This window comes from Megachile rotundata, chromosome 11 (genome assembly GCF_050947335.1).
Source record: "Megachile rotundata isolate GNS110a chromosome 11, iyMegRotu1, whole genome shotgun sequence".
Lineage (NCBI taxonomy): Eukaryota > Metazoa > Arthropoda > Insecta > Hymenoptera > Megachilidae > Megachile > Megachile rotundata.
The window spans coordinates 12,959,434-12,979,843 of NC_134993.1; the positions used below are offsets into that span (position 1 = coordinate 12,959,434).

Below are 20,410 nucleotides of genomic sequence, written 5' to 3' on the forward strand. Positions count from 1 at the left end.
CACATATCATCATTACAATGATTTACTTTTCGAGGATTCTCGAATTGTTCGTGCTTGCCGGTTTAAAATTAACTGTTTGTCACAGTTAATTTTAAACCGATCCATAAAATCAAGTTTTTCCAATTCTGGCATTTCGATCACAACAAACTTTAAGAGACGCAGATCTCAATAGGAATGCGTCGTAAATTCGAGCTCGCCTGCGATTTGCATAATCTCCGAAACGTGAGGGGAATGGGATATCGTGGAAACTTCTAAAGTCCGATGACGTATCAGAAAGCCGGCCGGCGGGAGTCGACCAGTTATTCATTGCCACTGTTGACAGAAAATTCTCGCGGGGATGCTTCCTTTCACCGACGGGGGTATCCTTATAAATACAAGTATTTATCGAGGCGCTGCAATTCTGCGAGTCGTCGTCGACCATGAGTTACCGAAGGATCATCCGATCGATTTCAGCGATATTACTGATCGCCACGATTGTTGGATCAGGTAAAATTAGACATTCTTCAAATTTAATACGAGTGCTACGTCTTTAGGGACGGACGGTTAGTGGACCGTTGACAGTTGGGACGGACGGTTAGTAGACCGTTGACAGTTGGGACGGACGGTTAGTGGACCGTTCAGGCGGTTGACAGTAGACGTTTTGTTTGGATGGCGTGGAGTCTAGTACTGACAGTGAACCGTTTAGACAGTTGACAGTAGACTTTGGACGGCGTGGAGACTGACGACTGACAGTGAACTTCTCGTTTGGAACATTGGTGAGGCCGGCATTGTAAAGGGTTGTACTTGTGTAACGGTGTCATAAAACGTTCCTTCTATACCTAATTTCAGTTTTGAAAAAAGGAAGTCACATGGAGATAAATCAGACGAATTTGGAGGATGTTAGAGCAAGATTTTTTTCGCCAAAAATTCATGAACAAGTTCTGTGACATGGTGCGTCACGCAACAGAAACCAACTACCGGCGCTCGATATTCGGGCCTCACGAACGATCCTCTTCCACAAACGTTCCATAACACCCAGATAATATTCGCCATTAACATTTTGTCCCTGTGGAACGAATTCCCGAAGTATAATTCCTTTAGAATCGTAAAAGCAAATTAACATCGTCTTCTCGAGGGACTTCTGGAATCGCAATTTTTTGATTTTCGAGAGCCTGGAGATTTCCACGTAGCACTTTGGCGCTTTGTTCAAGGTTCATACTTGAAGCACCGCGTTTCGTCACTATTTACAATTGATTCCAGGAATGTGCAGCTTCGTCTGGCTGTTTTGATAAGATCCTCGCAATATGCGACGCGAGCAATTTATTGCGCTTGCCCGTAATCTTGTGACACGGTGACGAAAGGTTTTGTCGCATTAAACGCTATAAGTTGTGTTTTGTAGGGGAGATATACTTTCAGATAACATATTTAATAGATGGCGCTAGTAGTTTTCTTTAAATTTAAAAAGTTCCGTTACTTTTTCTTACAGTGCAATGGGAGTTCTGTATTGTAAACTTATGACAAATTGATTATGGTGTTTATTTGTGTACAGGCAGCACGTTCGCCGGACACAAAGGAATACGAAGCTACGATAGCGGGCCCGGGGGTAGGGGGGTAGGGCAGCCCGGTAAAGGATGCCCCAAATGCAAGTGGGAGGATGATGACTACTGGGAGCAGCAGGAGGAGGAGATGGAACCGAAAGAGAGGGACGAGGACGAGTGCGACGACGGGGATGATGGACAGTACAGGGAGCATGGTTCTTGGGTCCATAAACTAGGACATGCTCCTGGAAGTTCTCCAGGTGGCAATGTTGGAAACAACGCTGGAAATGTTGGAGGTTCTTCATTTGGACCCGTTAAACAGACATATGGATCCGGTCCAGGGTCATGGAAGGCAAACCAAGGTCAACCGGGACCAAGCTGGAACTCTGGAACGACTAAACCTAGCTGGAGCCAACCGAAACCTGGATCTCAAAGTGGTCAGTGGAATCCTACAGGGTCTAGAGATCAACAGAGTGGAAGCTGGGACGATAACGACACTGGTTGCGCGGGCAGTTCTCCTTGTAAGTTCATAGAAATTTCCAATACAATACAAACTATAATTATATGTAATCAGCAGTTATTTACTATATGCAATCAGCAATTATCTTTGACATAACAACTAAAGCTTGCTTCAATTTTTAATACAGGTGGCGGTTCCAGCGGTGCAGGTCCATTGAAGCAGGCTCCAGTTCCGTTTGGATCTGGAGGTGCTGCAAATGTTCAGAAACAGGCGTCTCTTGATTACTCGACAGGTTCTCAAGGACGAAGTGGACCAGGACAACATGGTGGATTCCAAGGTTCATCTGGGTCTCCCTTTAGACCAGGACCACATTTTGCTAGTGGATTTCCTCAAGATATTTTTGGACTATTTTATGGAGGAACTGGAAGTCCAGGCGGAGGCCCAGGAGGTCCAGGAGCACCAGGAGGCCCAGGAGCACCAGGAGCACCAGGAGGTGCAGGAGGCCGAGGAGCACCAGGAGGTGCAGGAAGCCCAGGAGCACCAGGAGGTCCAGGAGGTCCAGGAGGTCCAGGAGTTCAAGGAAGATCAGGAGGGGCAGGAGGTTCAGGGGGCTCAGGAGGTTCAGGAAGATCAGGAGGCCCAGGAGGCCCAGGAGCACCAGGAGGCTCAGGAGGCTCAGGAACACCAGGAGGTGCAGGAGCACCAGGAGGTGCAGGAGCACCGGGAGGTCCAGGAGCACCAGGAGGCCCAGGAGCACCAGGAGGCTCAGGAGGCCCAGGGGAAGCAGGAGGTGCAGGAGGGCATGGAGGTGCAGGAGGTGTAGGAGCACCAGGAGGCCCAGGAGGCCCAGGAGCACCAGGAGGTCCAGGAGTTATAGGAAGACCAGGAGGGCATGGAGGTGCAGGGGGCGATGGAGGTGCAGGAACACCAGGAGGGCCAGGAGGTCCAGGGGGCGCAGGAGCTCCAGGAGCACCAGGATATCCAGGAGGTCGAGGAGGTTTAGGAGGCCGAGGAACACCAGGTGGCCCAGGAAGACCAAGAGGCCCTGATGGACCAGATGGCCCAGATGGCCCAGGTAGTCCGGGAGGACCAAGAGGCCATGATTTACCAGGATATCCAGGAGCTTCAGGAAGGCCAGGTGGTCCAGGAATATTATTAATTAATTAGTTTTTACTTTGAGAGGTTTTTTACTTGATATTCAATAACGCACGTTATTACCTTTACGCTTTTATTACAAGGACTGTTAGAATAATATATGAAACAATAGAAATATAATATATATACTGTTTTACATATTTACATAAAGGTGTCGCTTACATATATGGAATGATAAGGTAGATTCTTTCTATGAATACAAGTAGCTATGTATTACATTTACCCTCCCAACACTCCTTCTTAAATGTAAGTTTATTCGTAGATTATTTTATTTTTAAGTTTCTTAAATTTTTCTATACTTTTTGTTAGTAAATGGGCTATTTGTTCTTCAGTTGGACAATATTCTATACTTATTATGCCTTCACTATATTTTTCGCTTATGAAATGAAACCTGACATCTATATGTTTGCTACGTCTATGTAAAATTCCATTTTTTATCAATGCTCCTTGATTATTTATCAGAAGCTTAGCTTTTACTCGTTTATTAGCTATTGATTCTAAAATATTCTTTAAATATATTAATTCTTTACAACATTCTGCTGCTATATATTCTGCTTCTGTTGTTGACAGTGATACGATAGGATTACGGGAGCACCAGCTGATCGGACCCTTTCCGAACATTATAACGTAACCTGTGGTATTTTAAATACCCATTTTGTACTTAGCACTCTCTTATTTTTAATTGCATTTGGATCTCTCCATGTTTCATTTGCTTTTAGTGACTCCTTTTCTTCTTGTATAGCCTCTTTCCATTTCTGTGCATCTTTTCAATTGCTTCTTTTTATGTTAAATGTACATAATTGTCACCGTATCTTTCTGGAATATTTCTTGTTCCTCTTCTTAGTTTTTCTCCCTCTGAACACACTTTTTCTCTTCCTCTTCTTGAACATTTTTTAATTCTTCATCATCCCTTTCTTCATTTTCGTTTCTGTTTCTTTAATCTCTTCCAACATCTCATGATTCACTTTTACTTTATTTCTTCTTCTTTTTCTTCATTTTCTTGAGCTTGTTCTTTACTTTTAAAGATGACATCTCTTGCAGTTATTACTTTCTTGTTGTATATCCAACAAATGTATACTTTTTGCTTCTTTCATCTAATTTCTTTAGATATTTTATTTCTTTTACAAAGGCATCGCAACCAAAAACCAGTAAATTCAAACAATTGGGCCTTTTTCCTGGCCAATTTTCTGCCGGTGTTGCTCGTTTTTGTTGGACTTCGATTTAGTAGGTATGTTACGGTGAAAGACCGAAATCTGGTGACATTCACATAATCGCTTGGTGTATGTCCGTAATATTTGCTAAATATCCTTATTTCTGACTTACACCGGTGAATGTCGACATTCGCCATGCACTAATGGCGAATGTTGAACATGTCGGAGATTTATATTTTCTTCTCCGTATTTCAGTCGCTATAAAACGTCACAAGGGTGACGTAACTTTTTCGCCTCTCTTTCTGAGAGGAGAGACCAAGAATTTAAAACACATAGTACATTCTAAGCATACGTGTTCTTCCTCCGTCGCCTATTCTGGCGCGAGTTTCATATAGTATACTGAACAATTTTTCATTGGTAACATAATACTGTATATTCGTTTCCCCTGATTTTAATAGTACAATTAATTTCCCTTCATCATTAATTTTTAAAACGTCAAAACGTTTTAATCGTCTGTAATCCAAAGGTGTGTTGCACTTAGTTTTAGCAGAAACCACTTCAGAAAGTATTTTAGAGTACTTTTCTTGAGAAAAATAAAAACAATTGTCTTCTCGTTTACCCGCAATTAATGCATTTAACTTTTCAAGAAAAAGATCACGATTTACTGCAGTATCCATTCGGTATAAATTACGGTATTGGAAAAAAAATTAATAAAACGTTGCTCGCATCATCAAAGCTTGCATAAGATTGACAAAGCTGACTGACTAGAACACAGGATTTGGCGGGAGAGAGCCAGTCGCTTCTTCGTCGGCTCCTCTCTTTTGGACCTCCACCAGAACATATCTGTGATTGTCGACATACACCGGTGAGAATGTACAAGAATGTAATAAAATATTCGGTCTTTCACCGACGTACTTGGTATATGTCGACATTCTCCAATTTCTGTCTTTCACGGTAACATATATACAGTTTTACATATTTACATAAAGGTGTCGTTTGCATATATGGAATGATAAGGTAGATTCCTTCTATGAATATAACTAGCTATTACTCTCCCAACAAGGGAGTCCAGGAGGACCAGGAGGCTATGGTGGACCAGGATATCCAGGAGCTTCAGGAAGGCCAGGTGGTCCAGGAAGTCCAGGAGGACCAGGAGGTTATGGTGGACCAGGAAGTCCAGGGTATCCAGGAGCTTCAGGAGGACCAGGGAGTCCAGGAAATCCAGGATATCCAGGAGCTTCAGGAAGACCAGGTAGTCCACACAGCGCCAACAGCATCGCAACCGCTAACGCCGTCAGCACCGCTTTCGCCGGAGCAAGCCCTGCTAACCAACCCTACTCCGGAACCAAAGGCGCCCCTTCTGGATCCTCTCCGAACGCGTTTGGGAACAAACCTAACTCCGGAAGTACAGGTCGTCCCACTTCTAATAACGGAGACAGCAATATATTTTACATAGACGTTAAGCCTGCGCCGGGAAGTCCTGTTGGAATCAAACGTCCTAAACATAGGCCTTCTTTTGGAACGAAACCTGGAGATTCTGGTGCGGGGCAACCTTTTAGGGCACCTGGAGGAAGTCCTGGGAGTCAACCTTCTCCTTCTGGAGGACCTGGAGGAAGCCCTGGAACTCAACCTTATGGAGGATCTGGACCAAGTAGTCCTTCAGCTTTTGGAGGATCTGGAGCAACTAGGCCTTCACCGTTTGGAGGATCTGGGGGAACTAGACCTGGGACTCAACCTTATGGAGGTTCTTCGCCTCATGGTGGTCCTGGGGCAACTAGTCCTGGGACTCAACCTTCACCTTATGGAGGTCCTGATGCAACTAAATCTGGGACACATCCTTCACCTTTTGGCGGTCCTGGAGCAACTAGACCTGGATCTCAACCTTCACCTTTTGGAGGATCTGGAGCAACTAAACCTGGGAGCCAACCTTATGGAGGTCCTGGAGCAACTAAACCTGGGAACCAACCTTATGGAGGTCCTGGAGCAACTAGTCCTGGATCACAACCTTCACCCTTTGGAGGTCCTGGAGCAACTAGTCTTGGGAGTCAACCTTCACCTTTTGGTGGACCAGGAGCAACTAGACCTGGAACTCAACCTTCACCCTTTGGAGGTCCTGGAGCAACCAGACCTGGAACTCAGCCTTCACCCTTTGGAGGTGCCAGTACAAAGCCCTTCGGTGGATCCGGACCTTTCGGTCCAACCAAATCTCCATTTTCTCAGGGAGGACCTACCGGTTCTCCTGGAGCGGGTCACCCGGTAAATCAAGCTCCATTGGGTTCACAGCCCATAGGACCAGGTGGAGTACCTGGAGCAGGCGGTGCAGGTTGCAGTGGAGGTAGTCAAGGTTGCAGCGGAGGATGCAGTGGAGGTAGTCAAGGTTGCAGCGGAGGATGCACTGGCGGTAGTCAAGGTTGTGGAGGTGGATGCAGTAGCGGATCCCCAGGTGGTAAACCTTGTGACCAAGGTGCAGTCAATGTCAACAAAATAGTTGGTCCAGTGGGAGGTGTCCCTTCTCCCAATGATTACTCGCAAACTTCACAACCAGCGTTTCCTGGTCAAACATCTACCGGTGCTGGAAGCGCATATGGCTGCCAGCAGGGAAATTGTGCACCTGGTGCTGGAGGACCGCCGTATATTAACAAGATTGAAAATGATAATAATGGGGGATATGCAGGAAATCCTTTTCTGAATGGGAAGGTTCCTAATGTAGTTCCAAGCCCTAATGTAGGTAAGGCTTAGCTTATGATCATTCATTCTTGTATTGTATCAGTTTGAATAGTAATGCAGGACTAGAATAGTACTACATTATTTGGTGTAACAATATAATATTGTATAGCTAAACTCTCACAAAAACCTTTCACATTTCAGGTGGTTCATCCTCATCAACCAACAAACCCATCGGTGCCGGAAACCCATTCCTATCAGGCTCAGGACTCGGCAGTACCGGAGCTGGTTCCTGGAGCCAAGAAACAGTTCCCATATCAGGTCCCGATTCTTCAAGTCCCTCAAAACCCGTCGGTAAAGACAATCCCTTCTTCACAGACGTAGAACCCACGCGAGGAGACATTGGAAGCTCATCAGGTCCAGTAAGTAGGTCCAGTAAGTTCACATCCAATATTCAAAACTCATTCATTCAACGATCACGATGTACTACAGGGATCGTATCACATTCCTGGATCCAGTGGAGGAGCGGGTGGAGGTGCTAGAGGTCCTACAGGGATAAATCGAGGTGTGGGAAGCGGAGGAGGCGTTGGACTCTCGGGAGACCTTGCAAGCTTGCCTGGGCATTCGGGAGCTAATGGAGGATTCGGTGGTGCATTTAGCGGTGCTGTGGCTTCTAGCTTTGCTGGAGCTAGTGCTGGAGCTGGAGCTAATGCTGGAGCTGGAGCAGGAGCTGGTGCTGGTATGTACTTCTCCTTTTGCCGCTAGATGGCGCATGAGACCGAGACTTTCTCGCTAGTACTAACCTTCCTATTCATACAAATAGTTCCTGTTCATCCCTTCATACATCCCTAAGGCAAGGGCCTTATCAAAGACTAGATATAACAAGAGACGACACTAAACAAGCCCTCCTAGAGAGAGACAATACCAATTTAAATGCCCAAATCAAAAGAATCGAGGGAGCGCACAGTGTAGAAGTATGGCGATCGAAGAATAGTTTAAACCTGCACATTCACCAGTAATTTATTTCTAATAAATATTTTGTCACATCTCTGTAACATTCATCCGTAATTTCTTGCGATATAGTTTTTCATTTTCTTAGAAGTTATTTCCGTAATACATATTCTTTAAATATATTTTGTAGAGCAATCATTTTTATTCTCTTCTTTTTCAAATTTTCAACGTTGTAAAATTGATAAAAATACTTCAAAAGACAATATTAGTACGGAAAATTTATTATAAGTATATTCCAAGTTATTAGAGATTGAAAGTAGATTTGCTCGATTTAAATTTCCCGCTCGTTTGTGTAATTTAAAGGGACAGCGTTTTTGAGAGATCAAAGGTGCCGACAGAGAGCCTCTGATTTACTCTGTGTCACTTAATATAATTACTGAAATTAATATAATCTTCAAATCTTCATAATTGTCATAGTCTGTGAGCTTGCGTCGTAATTCCCCATGCGGAACGAAGAACTCGGAAAGGTCAAAGGACAGAAATCAGATGCAGATTATCATATGAATGTAAACTACGATGGGAAAACTCGTCAAGGTCCGGTGTCGAACACGGCCGAAGAAACGTCCCGTTGATTGATGGGGCCTCCCTCACAATTAAACATAAATCAGAGCCGCGGGTTGTTAATTAATGAGAATCGTTGATCTCATCGGACAACTTCCGCTCTCTTAACGTAAACGACGTTGCGTAATTCAAAGTTGTAGACACAGGAGGCACGATTTGTTGACTTAAACGTAATAAGGTTATCGCTTTAACCTTTAGCAACGCGATTAACTTGCGGATTTTATGATTTAACTGCGACATTAGATTATTTATATTTGATGAATTGGATTATGTATTTTCTTTGTTACTTTTGAGGAATTTAACTGGTTTGGTGACTAATTTTTTAGATTTTGGATCAGTTTTTGTACTGAATGTTCAATTAGTTTTTTAGTTCATTCTTGTAGTTTTTGAAATATTTGTTCAAGCACTTGTTTAACCAGTTTTTTAGTTCATTCTTGGAGTAGTTTATTAACTTGTTCTGTAACTACTTCTGCAATTTGTTCTGTAACTGCTTCTGCAATTTGTTATTCAATTGGTTATTCAGTTAATTCTATAAGTAATTCATCAACTTGTTTTTCTATTAATTCTTAGACTAGTTTTTCAAATACTTATTCAACTACTTTTTCAATTAGTCTTTTAGTTCATTCTTGGAGTAGTTTATCAACTTGTTCTGCGACTACTTCTGCAACTTGTTATTCAATTTGTTCTTCAGTTAATTCTATAAGTAATTCATTAACTTGTTTTTCTATTAATTCTTAGACTAGTTTTCCAAATACTTATTCAACTACTTCTTCAATTAGTCTTTTAGTTCATTCTTGGACTAGTTTATCAACTTGTTCTGCGACTACTTCTGCAACTTGTTATTTAATTGGATCTTCAGTTAATTCTTCAACTACTTCTTCATCTAATTTCTCAATTAGTTCTTCAACTACTTCTGCAACTTATTCTTCAATTAATTCTTCAACTACTTCTTCAATTACTTCTTCAGCTACATCTTCAACTATTCCTTCAAATATTCCAATTAATTTTTCAACAAATTCCAGTATCTTCAACAAGCATTTAACATTGATCAAAATAAATGATCTTACAATACAATCATTCTTACATTAATAAACTAACCCAAATAATAAACTCAAAGTATTAACAACACAATTTCCTTTCAGTACCCAATCTAGCACAAGCAAATAGTGGAAGCTGGGCTTCCAGTGGTGCCGGAAGCCAAGCAGGAAACGGTGGCTGGGCCTCCAGCGGTGCATCCGCATACGCCAGCAGCAGCGCCAACAGTAAGTCCCAAAAAATATCCACATCAATCACCAAAAAGTAATTTTCTAACAATACATAATTACAGGCTGGGCAGGACCCGTTGGAGTGAAAGGATAATACCCTTTTATACGACCTTCAAACGTGTGGTTAACCGTAATTTATTTAACGATCGTTTATAATCTGCAAGAGGAATGTATTGAGAATCCTGTTTGATTAATGGAAAATTAATTCTTGGAATCGATTGTATCATTGGATGCTTGATAAGATGATATAACGGATCGATAACGGATGTTACTACACAGAAATAAATACCAATGTGTTCCAAATACAAAGTAATATATGAGAATACAGTTTTCTTTATAACCTTCCATCAAGACATTATCAAAATTTAGGAGAAATTGTGTAGAGTGACAAATATAGATTTTTAGAATTTATCAGGTTTTTAAAATTAGCTAACATGATACTACTGTACATAACATCTTGTATTTACTGTGGCCACAGTAATATTCAGTAATATTCACAGTAGTATTCAATAATAATTTACATGATCTAAAATATTAAAAATTAACTGTACAAATTTATAAACTAATAAACTACTGTACATAACATCAACACATGTTAATACCTTCTATTTCCTTTGCTGTGACCACAGTCATATTCAATAATATTCACACTAGTATTCAGTAAAAATTTGTAGGACCTAAGACAACTTTCCATATACATATAAAAATTTTTGTATGAGATCTTTCAACAGCCAAGGACATGCAAATATTTGAAGATGTCTGTACAGTTGATAACTATGGATAACTAGTGGCATAAAATTGAAAGTATAAGTGAAACGATTACAAAGTATCTGTGTACAATCCATTGCAATTTAATTTCGGAAATGATTGTTACAAGTTAACTATTCATTCTCCGTACACGGAGCATGAATAATTCATAGCATCACCTAAGGTGCGAATCCGCGGTTAAATATATCGTTGCGGTAACTATTAAACCTGGAAGATGATTTTATCGATGGTCACACAAATACATGACGCATTAATATCGCTAATAACGCGTTCTAAATTACCTCTACCTTGAGAATCACCTTGACGTACAGTATCGATTGCACGTGCCATCTTTGGGAAAAAAGAGGCGGTAAAAAAGATTACAATTAAGTAACGTTGTATCGAGATGTTATTGCGTAATGTTTATCTCTAGAAATAGCCGAGGAATATCAAAACGTGAGTGTTAACAGATGTCAATCGTTTATTCGAGTCATACAATTTACAAACAACTGCGCTAAAGCAGATAGCACCGGCCAGTAATGGCCCACTTAAGCACGGAATAAGCACTAAGCGAAACGCGACGCGTATATATGATTGTTCGAATCACAGTATGAATAAATCACGGATGTAATTTCGAGTTCGTGGGTAGGTCTCTTCGAGGGGGTTCACACTTTGCCCGCAGCTACTTTGTACGTGCCCTTTCCGGAGGAGTCCAGGCTGGCTGAACTGCTGCTGTACACTCCTTTCGCGTTGTCCACCTTGCCGCTCTCGTTCACTCCCACGTCGAGGTCTCCCATACGGTTCAGGAGGCTAGTTGGAGGATGGACAGTGAATTAATTACTTATACTAAGCTTGTAATAGTAGTTTACCCGGTCTGACATTTGCAATTATTAATGCATTAATACAAGTTTTAACTTAATGCATTATTAACACAATGTTTGGGTGAACCTACCCGACTCCATGACCGCCAAAATCGGGAGCACCGTATCCACCATAGCCACCTCCACCGCCAGCGTTTGCATTTGCGTTTGCGCTAGCTGAGGCGCTACCACCTGCAAGGGCATTGGCGTTTGCACTCGCGCTTGCGAAAGCACTGGCACCTGCACCTGCGTGAGCGTTAGCATTAGCATTTGCGTTAGCATTGGCACCTCCATAGCCGCCTTTGCCACAGCCTGCGCTGCCACAAGCTCCGCCAGAGCCGCCGTAGCCTCCTGCGCCTCCTGCACCGCCACCCCCATAGCCGCCAGCGCCACCACCGCCATAACCGCCAGCGCCAGCGCCCCCATGGCCACCTCCACCGGCTCCACCGTATCCTCCAGCGCCACCCCCGGCACCGCCAAATCCTCCAGCGCCACCACCGGCTCCGCCAAATCCTCCAGCGCCACCACCGGCTCCGCCGTATCCTCCAGCGCCACCCCCGGCTCCACGGCCACCTCCAGCGCCACCACCGGTTCCACCGTATCCTCCAGCGCCACCACCGGCTCCACCGTATCCCCCAGCGCCACCACCGCCGGATCCGCCGTATCCTCCAGCGCCACCACCGCCGGATCCGCCGTATCCTCCAGCGCCACCTCCATGACCAGCACCACCACCGGCACCAGCGCCGCCACCAGCACCCCCATAACCACCGGCGCCACCACCACCGCGACCGGCACCGCCAGCACCGCCGTATCCTCCACCAGTACCGCCAGCTCCACCATAACCGCTACCGGTTCCGTATGCACCTGTTTTTGTCACTCCGCCAGTACCTAATTATGTATGACAGGAGGAATGTTAAAATTGTGTACGAGTAATGATGTGTAATAAGGATAATTATATATAATGAAGTTACTTGGCAATTTTATAGTAGAATAAAGTAGTTTCTGAATATTGATGAGGAGCGGTAGGAAGTTAGTTTACATATGTTCTTTGAGTTGGACGGATAAGATTATACCGTTCAGTGTCAGGCAAATTTATAGTGTTTTGTGGTGTAGATATTATTTTAAGGAAAACACAATACTTATCAAATAAAGCAGAGGGATGTTATGCTACTTATTCTCTGTATAATAGGAACTTGCCCTTCAGACCAAGTAGCCAAGTAGTAGTAATTGCCAAGTAGTTCACTATTTTTTTAATATAGTTTAGGCAAGGTTTACCTCCATATCCTCCAGAGCCACCCCCGGCGCCGGCGCCGCCTCCAGCACCACCACCGGCACCGCCACCAGCGCCACCCCCGTATCCCCCAGCACCGCCACCGGCTCCACCATATCCCCCAGAGCCACCACCAGCTCCACGGCCACCTCCAGAGCCACCGGATCCGCCATATCCTCCAAGACCGCCACTTCCGTACCCTCCAGTTTTACCACCGTATCCTCCGGCACCGCCGCCGGCTCCTGCGCCACCTCCGCCTCCGGCACCACCACCGGCACCACCTCCGGCACCACCACCGCCACCGCCGTATCCTCCGGCACCGCTGCCGGCTCCTCCGTATCCTCCGGCACCCCCGCCGTGGCCTCCGGCACCTCCGGCTCCACCTCCGTGGCCACCGGCACCTCCTGCACCACCGCCGGCTCCGCCTCCTAATCCACCTCCACCTCCTAGTCCACCACCACCTCCTAATCCACCTCCGGCTCCACCTCCGAGTCCACCTCCGAGTCCGCCTCCAGCTCCACCTCCATGACCTCCTCCAGAACCTGAAAAATTTTGTTTGATGAATTTATTGTATAATAATTGTGTAATAATAATACACTACAGGTATTTATTTAGGTAATTATGAATACAGTTGCCTAGTAAAATTGTAACAAATAGACAAATAATTAAGTCATGAATATTAAGTATTAAATTAAATATTTAAATATTAAGTCATATGTGACTTAAGACTGAAAGACATTAAGAGGAATGTTTACCATTTAGATGGATGCCTAGAAATGTGTACCAAGCTAGGGATACCTAGATATGTATATCAAGCTAGAGATACATTGTTTCAGAAGTAGTATACTAATCCTATGCACTGCTATGTTGAGTGTATATGTAACTCCTATATTTCTCTTTGATTTTATAAATAATTCAGGTAAGTAGATTAATTAAATACACATATAATTTACTATATATACTAAATGAAAAATATATAATAACAATATGTTTGTCATATTATACATTGTTACAATTTTAATGAAAACTTTTCATACATATTTTGCAAAACAAGGAGTGCAAAGTAAGAAGTATAATGTAAGGAAAATTGTTGCAATGTTAATAAAAATTTCTTATATATTTTGTAAAATAAGGAGTGCAAAGTAAGGCCTGTAAAGTAAAGAAACTATATAAAAACTCTTCATATATATTTTGTAAAATAAGAAATTGTTAAAAGAAGTTAAAAAATGCAAAAATTAAATTGTAAATAATTACCGCACTGTCCAGAGGAGCACCCGCTACCGCCCTTAGTGCCACCTCCGCCAACGCCTCCGCCTTTTCCACCACCGAATCCACCACCGGATCCAAAACCGCCGCCTCCACCGAATCCTCCACCGCCACCTCCGCCTCCACCGCCGCCTCCGCCGAATCCTCCTCCGAATCCACCGCCAAATCCTCCTCCCAATCCTCCTCCTAATCCTCCAGCGAGCGATTTGCTCAAGTCTCCTAGCTCGAATCCATGTGGGCTACGTTTTGCTCGTAGTTCTTCCGCTACGAAAAAATAAACGTTTTATTGCTTAATCTCGATTCGAATATCAACGCGAGACGAATACCAGGGGTAATAATGGCGTCACTAGTATTCGCGCCGCGCGTTCAAGGCGGATAGAATGCAGTGGATGGATTAGGATGTTGGTGGCGTTTGTGGTCGGACATTCTTGTATTTTGCGGTTTGGGAAATTTGGAGTTTTTGAGGCTTGGAATTTTTTAATCTTTAAGATTTCTGGTATTTTGATTTTTAAGGCAGTTTCAAATTTTTAAGGTTTATGGTATTTTGATTTTTTGGGCACTTTTAAATTTTTAGAATTTCAAGTATTTTTATTTTTAACACTTTCACATTTTTAAGGTTTTTAGAATTTTAATTTTTAAGCTCTGAAGTCCACAAGTTTTCAAAGTTCCAAATTCTCAGATCTTTTAATTGTTAACTCCTTAAAAGTCATTAAAAGTGAACTAGTAGAACTCTGTACTTTCCAAAATTTATTTTTTACTGTATAGTTTTGATTACACTAGCAGTGGAATTATCTTTCATAACTCTCATGGACACATAAAAAATATTTGATTGGATAACAAGTGTTATTCAGAATAATATTTACATAAAATCTCACAACACAAACAGTATAATAAATGACTTAAACTTTCAAGGTCATAAAGTCACTTAAAAATCAAAGATCACTCAAGGAATTAAAAATTGAAGATCACTCAAAGAATCAAAAATCAAAGACCACTCAAAGAGTCAAAATACAAAGATCACTCCAATAATTAAAAATGAAAGACCACTCAAAGAATTAAAAATCAAAGATTCCTCAAAAACCACTCAAACAGTAAAAAATCAAAGATCAAAGATTTAAAGAATAAAAAAATAATCAACACCATTCAAGGATGAAAATATAAAAGCAATGAACCAATATGAAATCGTGGATGATAAAATAAATGGTTAGAAGAAATGGTACCTTGCGCCTGAATGCAGGCAAACGCCACTAGGGCGAAGATGCCAATCGTTCGATATCTCCGCATGATGAATAGATTCTCCTATTCCGATTGTTGCGGACGCTCATCTTTATATCGTCGCTCCCACTCTAATTTCCCGCGGTCTTCCTGTGAACCGTCGTCGCTTCTGCGAACGGAGATCCGAGCGTAAAACGGCACACAACGAGGGCAAAAAAACTGCCGCTGGCCAAGGCTAAGGTGAGATCAACTCTTATCCAAACCCTCTTCTCTATGTTGTCTTCACACTGTATTTACCCTGCAATTTTTAGTTACAGAAATTATCAAGGTTTAACACTCAAAATACTTATAAGCTAGTATTTCTAGTTAGTAGAAGCTAGTAGTACCTAGTAGACGCTAGTATTTCTAGTTAGGAGCTAGTAGAAGTTAACAGAAGATGGTATTGCTAGTTAGAAGCTAGTAGTAGGTGGTAGAAGCTAGTATTTTTAGTTAGAAACTAGTAGTAGTTAGTAGAAGCTAGTATTTCAAGTTAGAAGTCAGTAGAAGGAAGTAGAAGTTAATATTTTTAGTTAGAAGCTAGTAGTAGCTACTAGTAGATGCTACTAAAAGCTGGTAGATGCTACTAGAAGCTAGTAGAAGCTACTAGAAACTACTAGGAGCTAGAATTTCTAGTCAGTAGCTAGTAGAAGGTAGTAGAAGCTAATAGTAATTACTAGTAGATTCTACTAAAAGCTGGTAGATGCTACTAGAAGTTAGTAGAAGCTACTAGAAACTACTAGGAGCTAGAATTTCTAGTCAGTAGCTAGTAGAAGGTAATAGAAGCTAATAGTAATTACTAGTAGATGCTACTAAAAGCTGGTAGATGTTACTAGAAGTTAGTAGATGCTACTAGAAGCTACTAGGAGCTAGTATTTTTGGTCAGTAGCTAGTAGAAGGTAGTAGAAGCTAGTATTTCTAGTTAGAAGCTAGTAGTAGTTACTAGTAGATGCTACTAAAAGCTAGTAGATGCTACTAGAAGCTAGTAGAAGCTACTAGGAGTTAGTATTTCTAGTCAGTAGCTAGTAGAAGGTAGTAGAAGCTAGTAGTAATTACTAGTAAATGCTACTAAAAGCTAGTAGATGCTACTAGAAGCTACTAGAAGCTAGTATTTTTGGTCAGTAGCTAGTAGAAGGTAGAAGAAGCTAGTATTTCTAGTTAGAAGCTAGTAGTAGTTACTAGTAGATGCTACTAAAAACTAGTAGATGCTATTAGAAGCTAGTAGATGCTACTAGAAGTTACTAGGAGCTAGTATTTTTAGTCAAAAGCTAGTAGAAGCTAGTAGATGCTACTAGGGGCTAATAGAAGCTAGTATTTCTAGTTAAAATCTAGTAGAAGCTAGTATTACTAGTAAAAAGCTACTAAAGCTAGTATTTCATTTTTAATATAAATATGAGTCATCCACAAGTCCATGGTAAGTCCACCATCCATCTTGATCCTCCACAAAAAAATCTGCAATCTCTCCATCCATCTCTGACGATGTACCTACATAAAAACATCTTCAATCAATATCCTATCTATGCCATGTCATATCTGTCAGATAATCCTTGAAGCTCATCTTACTTTCTCATATCCTTCGCAGCATTTTTCCTGTCTAGTCCTTTGTTCGAGTTCTGTATTCATGGTTTACACGACCCACGGGGATTCCAAATTCTGCCCGATAACAATCTGTAAATCCTTATTTCATAGATTACGTCATTGGAAATTTCAAACTCACAGCGACAATCAATCTAATCGATTCCCAGCGACGAAAGCTTTGCGACCGCACCGATAACCCCGCGTTTAGACATTGACCTAAATCGCATAACATTCGATTACGTGCACAATTTCCGCGTCGATTTGTTTTCTCGGAAGCAGTCGCTTTCACGCATTACCGAAAGATTGCTGATCCCGTATTTAAATATAGACATCGACACAATCGGTTTTCCTTGATTTACCGCTCGCAAGGATTGTTTGCATTTTCTGTTCTCACATCGACTCGTTTGACTGGCTCGTTATAATTTAACCGCGATATCGGAGAAACGATTATCAGCGATCACTGTATGGGTATTTCCACGAGATTTTTTCACGCGATTAAGTCCTTTGTACATATTACGGTACTGTTCACACGTGAACGGTAAAGAATAAGTTCGATGTTCGGAGTTTACATTAATTAAATTGTGGAACGTAGCTTATGACTAACTCTAACGCGTTAACATTAATTAGTCTGGAATAGTAATTGGTGATCGATCAACCGATTAATTAAAAGTATGTACGTTTATTGCGAAATATCGATACATGCCGTTACATAATGACGTGCAGCTTACGTTATAAAACGTTGCGTTGATGCTTTTGAAAATAAACGTACAAATTTGGCAATTCGAGAGACGCCAAATGCACGAACAATGTTCGTCCGGAAACTTGTCCGACTTTCGGTATAAAACTAATTTTCTTTGATCTTTATACATGTATATATATTTATATATATGCATATATTATTAATTAAATTCTATAACAAAACAATTATAACTAAAAAACAGATAACTCTTCTCTTTATCGTACGGTGACTTTATCCATAGCTGAGTGAGCTTGTGTAAACTACCGTACGTTCTCGTAGATTCTCTCGCATGAAATGTTTACCCGCATGGTGCACTTTTCGTTTTGCATAGCCAGTCTTTACGTAATATTGCCTCGAAAGAATCACGGTAAAATTAACACGAAGAACGTAAAATTATAAAATGCTTACCAATAGTCTACCGTTCATTTAATAACGAGAAACTACGCTAACAAAATTATTGTCTTTTCTTTCTGCAAGACACGCTAACGAAACTGTTATAAAATTGGTCCAAGTTAATATCTAATTCACGACGAATCTTCGACGAGTACGTATCAAATTATTTGTACGAGTTTAACGAACGCTCAAATCGTTATTCCAATTATCCTACAAGCGTATCTACTCGTTTCGAAGTACAAGAAAACCTGAAGGTCTCCTGTCACTTCTTCGATTTTGCCTATAACGTTTAAAAAACATTTTGATACTCGATTTGATTGTCGATCACAGTTTCGATCGTAATTTGATTTTAATTCACGAATAAGGCCGCAAAGTTATGTTACGTTCGTACAGGTTCCCTGATAAACTTGAGATTACTTCGCTTTAATATTACATTATAAAACTAAAACCGTTGGCGTAGACGTCCAAACGTTTCTTCGTGGATTCAATACTCTATGACGTACACGCGTTAATATCCTTCTTTTCCTATGAAGTTCAGCGACACGTGGCTCTGCTGAGTGGCGCTTCGGATCACTTCGATCCACCTGGAAAAATATTTCAATTTTATTACCTTAAGTCTACAGCTGACATTATTCTGAATAAGATTTCCCTTTGCAAAAATGGCGTTTGACGCTTCGCTTTTGAATTATTACGAAAAGAACATGGACCAATCAGACCGCGATGCGCGCGCAGACGCGGGAACGACAGCGTCTAGCGGCCATCTTGGAATTTTAGAAGGCGCAAATTTTAAACAGACTGTATTGTAAACAAGATGATCGTAAACAAATGCGACTCTACGCCTCTAAAACACTACAAATTCTCACCTTCCAAAAGTATAATCGCTCTCAGCGCGGAAGAAATAAACGTGACTCTTAAACTGTAGTTTAAAAACGAAATCCTTGTTGATGCCATCCTTCTCCGAGGGAGTAGTCACGGTGTATCCTAGCAGGGGCAAACTCGCCAGCGGGAAGTCGTCCCGGTGAGATTTGTAAAAGAACAAACAGAAATTGGTGAACACGACCCAGAGCTTTTGCCAACCGTTACTGTTCTTGAATTTCCGCAACAGAAATCCGCTGAGTTGGTTCTGAAATAATTTATCGTTCTGAATCTCGAATACACTGTAATTGCGACAAGGTGCATACTTGAAATGCTCGTAATTGATCACTGTAACTGATGCTAGTGTTTCGGTGCCAGCAAACGTGCACGGTGGTGTTGCTTCGCTGGGAATCTTTGGCACCTCCGCAGGTTCCTCTCTCCCCTTCCAACGCACCGTCGCCCATTTCGTCGGCGGAGCCTGGAATTTGATATTACATAGCAAGCATACCAATTAGATTATGAGATGAAGCTTACTGCAAGATTTCAGGTTCAAGTAGGGCATTTTTGGATCCGCGTCAGCTTGCGCTATGGCCTGGGTCAAATCCTCCAACCATCTTTCCTTTTCTTCCTCGTTGCTCGCAGCAACGGTCAAAGATCTACGCAATTAAAATGCAAGACAATATAGTCTACAAAGTCTAGAAATAGTGTGAAGATGTTGACGAAAAAGTACGTCGCCGAAATGTTCAACGAACCATCTGGAACGTTTACGAATTGGATTAAGTGAACTCGCAACGGCCAATTGACCTCTTAATAGCTATACAGACCCTGTCCTTTTAACACCTCGTTAAGTCCAATAATTTACTTGAACGGAACACAGTGCTGTGATCAAGATACTCACTGATTTCCCTGAGCGTCGATCATGAATGCGTAGTCGGATCCGGTTTTATTGTCGCTCTCGCGGATTTTCATTCCTTTTAATGGGAGCTGACCGTGCACGCGGAAACATTGGGTCGATTGTTGGGTGCGGAATGTGTACAGTAGTATGTCGGAGAACTGCAATTAAATTAAAACATTAAACCTAATGAACATACTGAAATAATACATACATATGCTCCAGAGTTTCTTACCAAGAAAAACATTCTTTGTTGAAATCCTTTCCGGCTGTATTTCTGCAGACAGCCTTGTCTGATGAATCTGCGACCTTCTTGAACCAAGTTGTCGAAACCACCGATGTCCCTTTGCATCTCACATAATTGAACCAGGTTCTCCTATGTTTAAGATAAAAATCAGATCTCTAATGTTTTAAGTGTCATACTAGATCTCTAGTGTGTTAGATTATCTCATACAAGGCCTCTAGTGCTTTAGATCATGTTACAATGGAGCTCTACTGTCTTAGATTATCTCATACTAGATCTCTAGTGTCTTAGATTATCTCATAGTAGGTCTCAAGTGCTTTAGATCATATCACAATGGATCTCTACTGTCTTAGATTATCTCATACTAGGTCTCTAGTGCTATAGAACATGTCATACTAGATCTCTAGTGTGTTTGATCACATCACAATAGATTTCTAGTATCTTAAATTATCTCACAGTAGGTCTCTAGTGTTTTATATCATGTCATACTATGTCTCTAGTGTTTTGAACCATAACAAACTATGTTTATAA

At 41.7% G+C, this 20,410-nt stretch overlaps 3 protein-coding genes and 1 long non-coding RNA gene across 5 annotated transcripts in view; 1 reads left to right on the top strand and 3 right to left on the bottom strand.

Annotated features, from left to right (window-relative positions):
* The first annotated feature begins 314 nt into the window (after positions 1-314).
* On the top strand, positions 315-10,107 carry LOC100882977 (uncharacterized). Its single transcript, XM_076537242.1, has 9 exons — positions 315-486; positions 1,529-2,038; positions 2,165-3,143; positions 4,174-4,204; positions 5,328-7,011; positions 7,152-7,369; positions 7,440-7,686; positions 9,662-9,781; positions 9,847-10,107. The coding sequence occupies exons 1-9, from the start codon at positions 420-422 to the stop codon at positions 9,876-9,878; spliced, it is 3,888 nt and encodes a 1,295-aa protein (XP_076393357.1). The 5' UTR covers positions 315-419; the 3' UTR covers positions 9,879-10,107.
* An 887-nt stretch (positions 10,108-10,994) lies between these two features.
* On the bottom strand, positions 10,995-15,289 carry LOC100883085 (uncharacterized). The gene is made up of 5 exons (XM_076537608.1): positions 15,148-15,289; positions 13,916-14,191; positions 12,667-13,203; positions 11,484-12,279; positions 10,995-11,341 (listed from the first exon to the last, which is right to left on the bottom strand). The coding sequence occupies exons 1-5, from the start codon at positions 15,209-15,211 to the stop codon at positions 11,197-11,199; spliced, it is 1,818 nt and encodes a 605-aa protein (XP_076393723.1). The 5' UTR covers positions 15,212-15,289; the 3' UTR covers positions 10,995-11,196.
* Positions 15,290-15,314: 25 nt separating this feature from the next.
* Positions 15,315-17,265, bottom strand: LOC143265444 (uncharacterized). Its single transcript, XR_013040021.1, has 3 exons — positions 16,742-17,265; positions 16,527-16,663; positions 15,315-15,440 (listed from the first exon to the last, which is right to left on the bottom strand). It is a non-coding gene; the product is annotated as an uncharacterized LOC143265444 (long non-coding RNA).
* Positions 17,266-17,415: 150 nt separating this feature from the next.
* The window catches only part of LOC100883196 (FERM, ARHGEF and pleckstrin domain-containing protein 1), a 30,236-nt gene continuing 27,241 nt past the window's right edge, over positions 17,416-20,410 (bottom strand). For both annotated transcript variants that reach the window (XM_076537587.1, XM_076537588.1), the window contains exons 16-21: positions 19,871-20,011; positions 19,642-19,796; positions 19,278-19,399; positions 19,070-19,221; positions 18,752-19,011; positions 17,416-18,472 (exon numbers count right to left, since the gene is read on the bottom strand). In XM_076537587.1, coding sequence (XP_076393702.1) covers positions 18,397-18,472; positions 18,752-19,011; positions 19,070-19,221; positions 19,278-19,399; positions 19,642-19,796; positions 19,871-20,011 — 906 coding nt within the window. In that variant the 3' untranslated portion in view covers positions 17,416-18,396. The remainder of the gene's footprint in view (positions 18,473-18,751; positions 19,012-19,069; positions 19,222-19,277; positions 19,400-19,641; positions 19,797-19,870; positions 20,012-20,410) is intronic.

Bases quoted from the DNA above. Each gene is read 5' to 3' on its own strand.
- LOC100883085 (XM_076537608.1), bottom strand. From the start codon at position 15,211: ATGCGGAGATATCGAACGATTGGCATCTTCGCCCTAGTGGCGTTTGCC. The intron at 13,204-13,915 runs GTAATTATTTAC...AAAATTTTTCAG, and splicing joins GTGCTCCTCTGGACAGTGCG to GTTCTGGAGGAGGTCATGGA. The intron at 12,280-12,666 runs GTAAACCTTGCC...ATACATAATTAG, and splicing joins TGGCTCTGGAGGATATGGAG to GTACTGGCGGAGTGACAAAA.
- LOC100882977 (XM_076537242.1), top strand. From the start codon at position 420: ATGAGTTACCGAAGGATCATCCGATCGATTTCAGCGATATTACTGATC. The intron at 487-1,528 runs GTAAAATTAGAC...ATTTGTGTACAG, and splicing joins CGCCACGATTGTTGGATCAG to GCAGCACGTTCGCCGGACAC. The intron at 3,144-4,173 runs GTTTTTACTTTG...CATCTCTTGCAG, and splicing joins GGAATATTATTAATTAATTA to TTATTACTTTCTTGTTGTAT.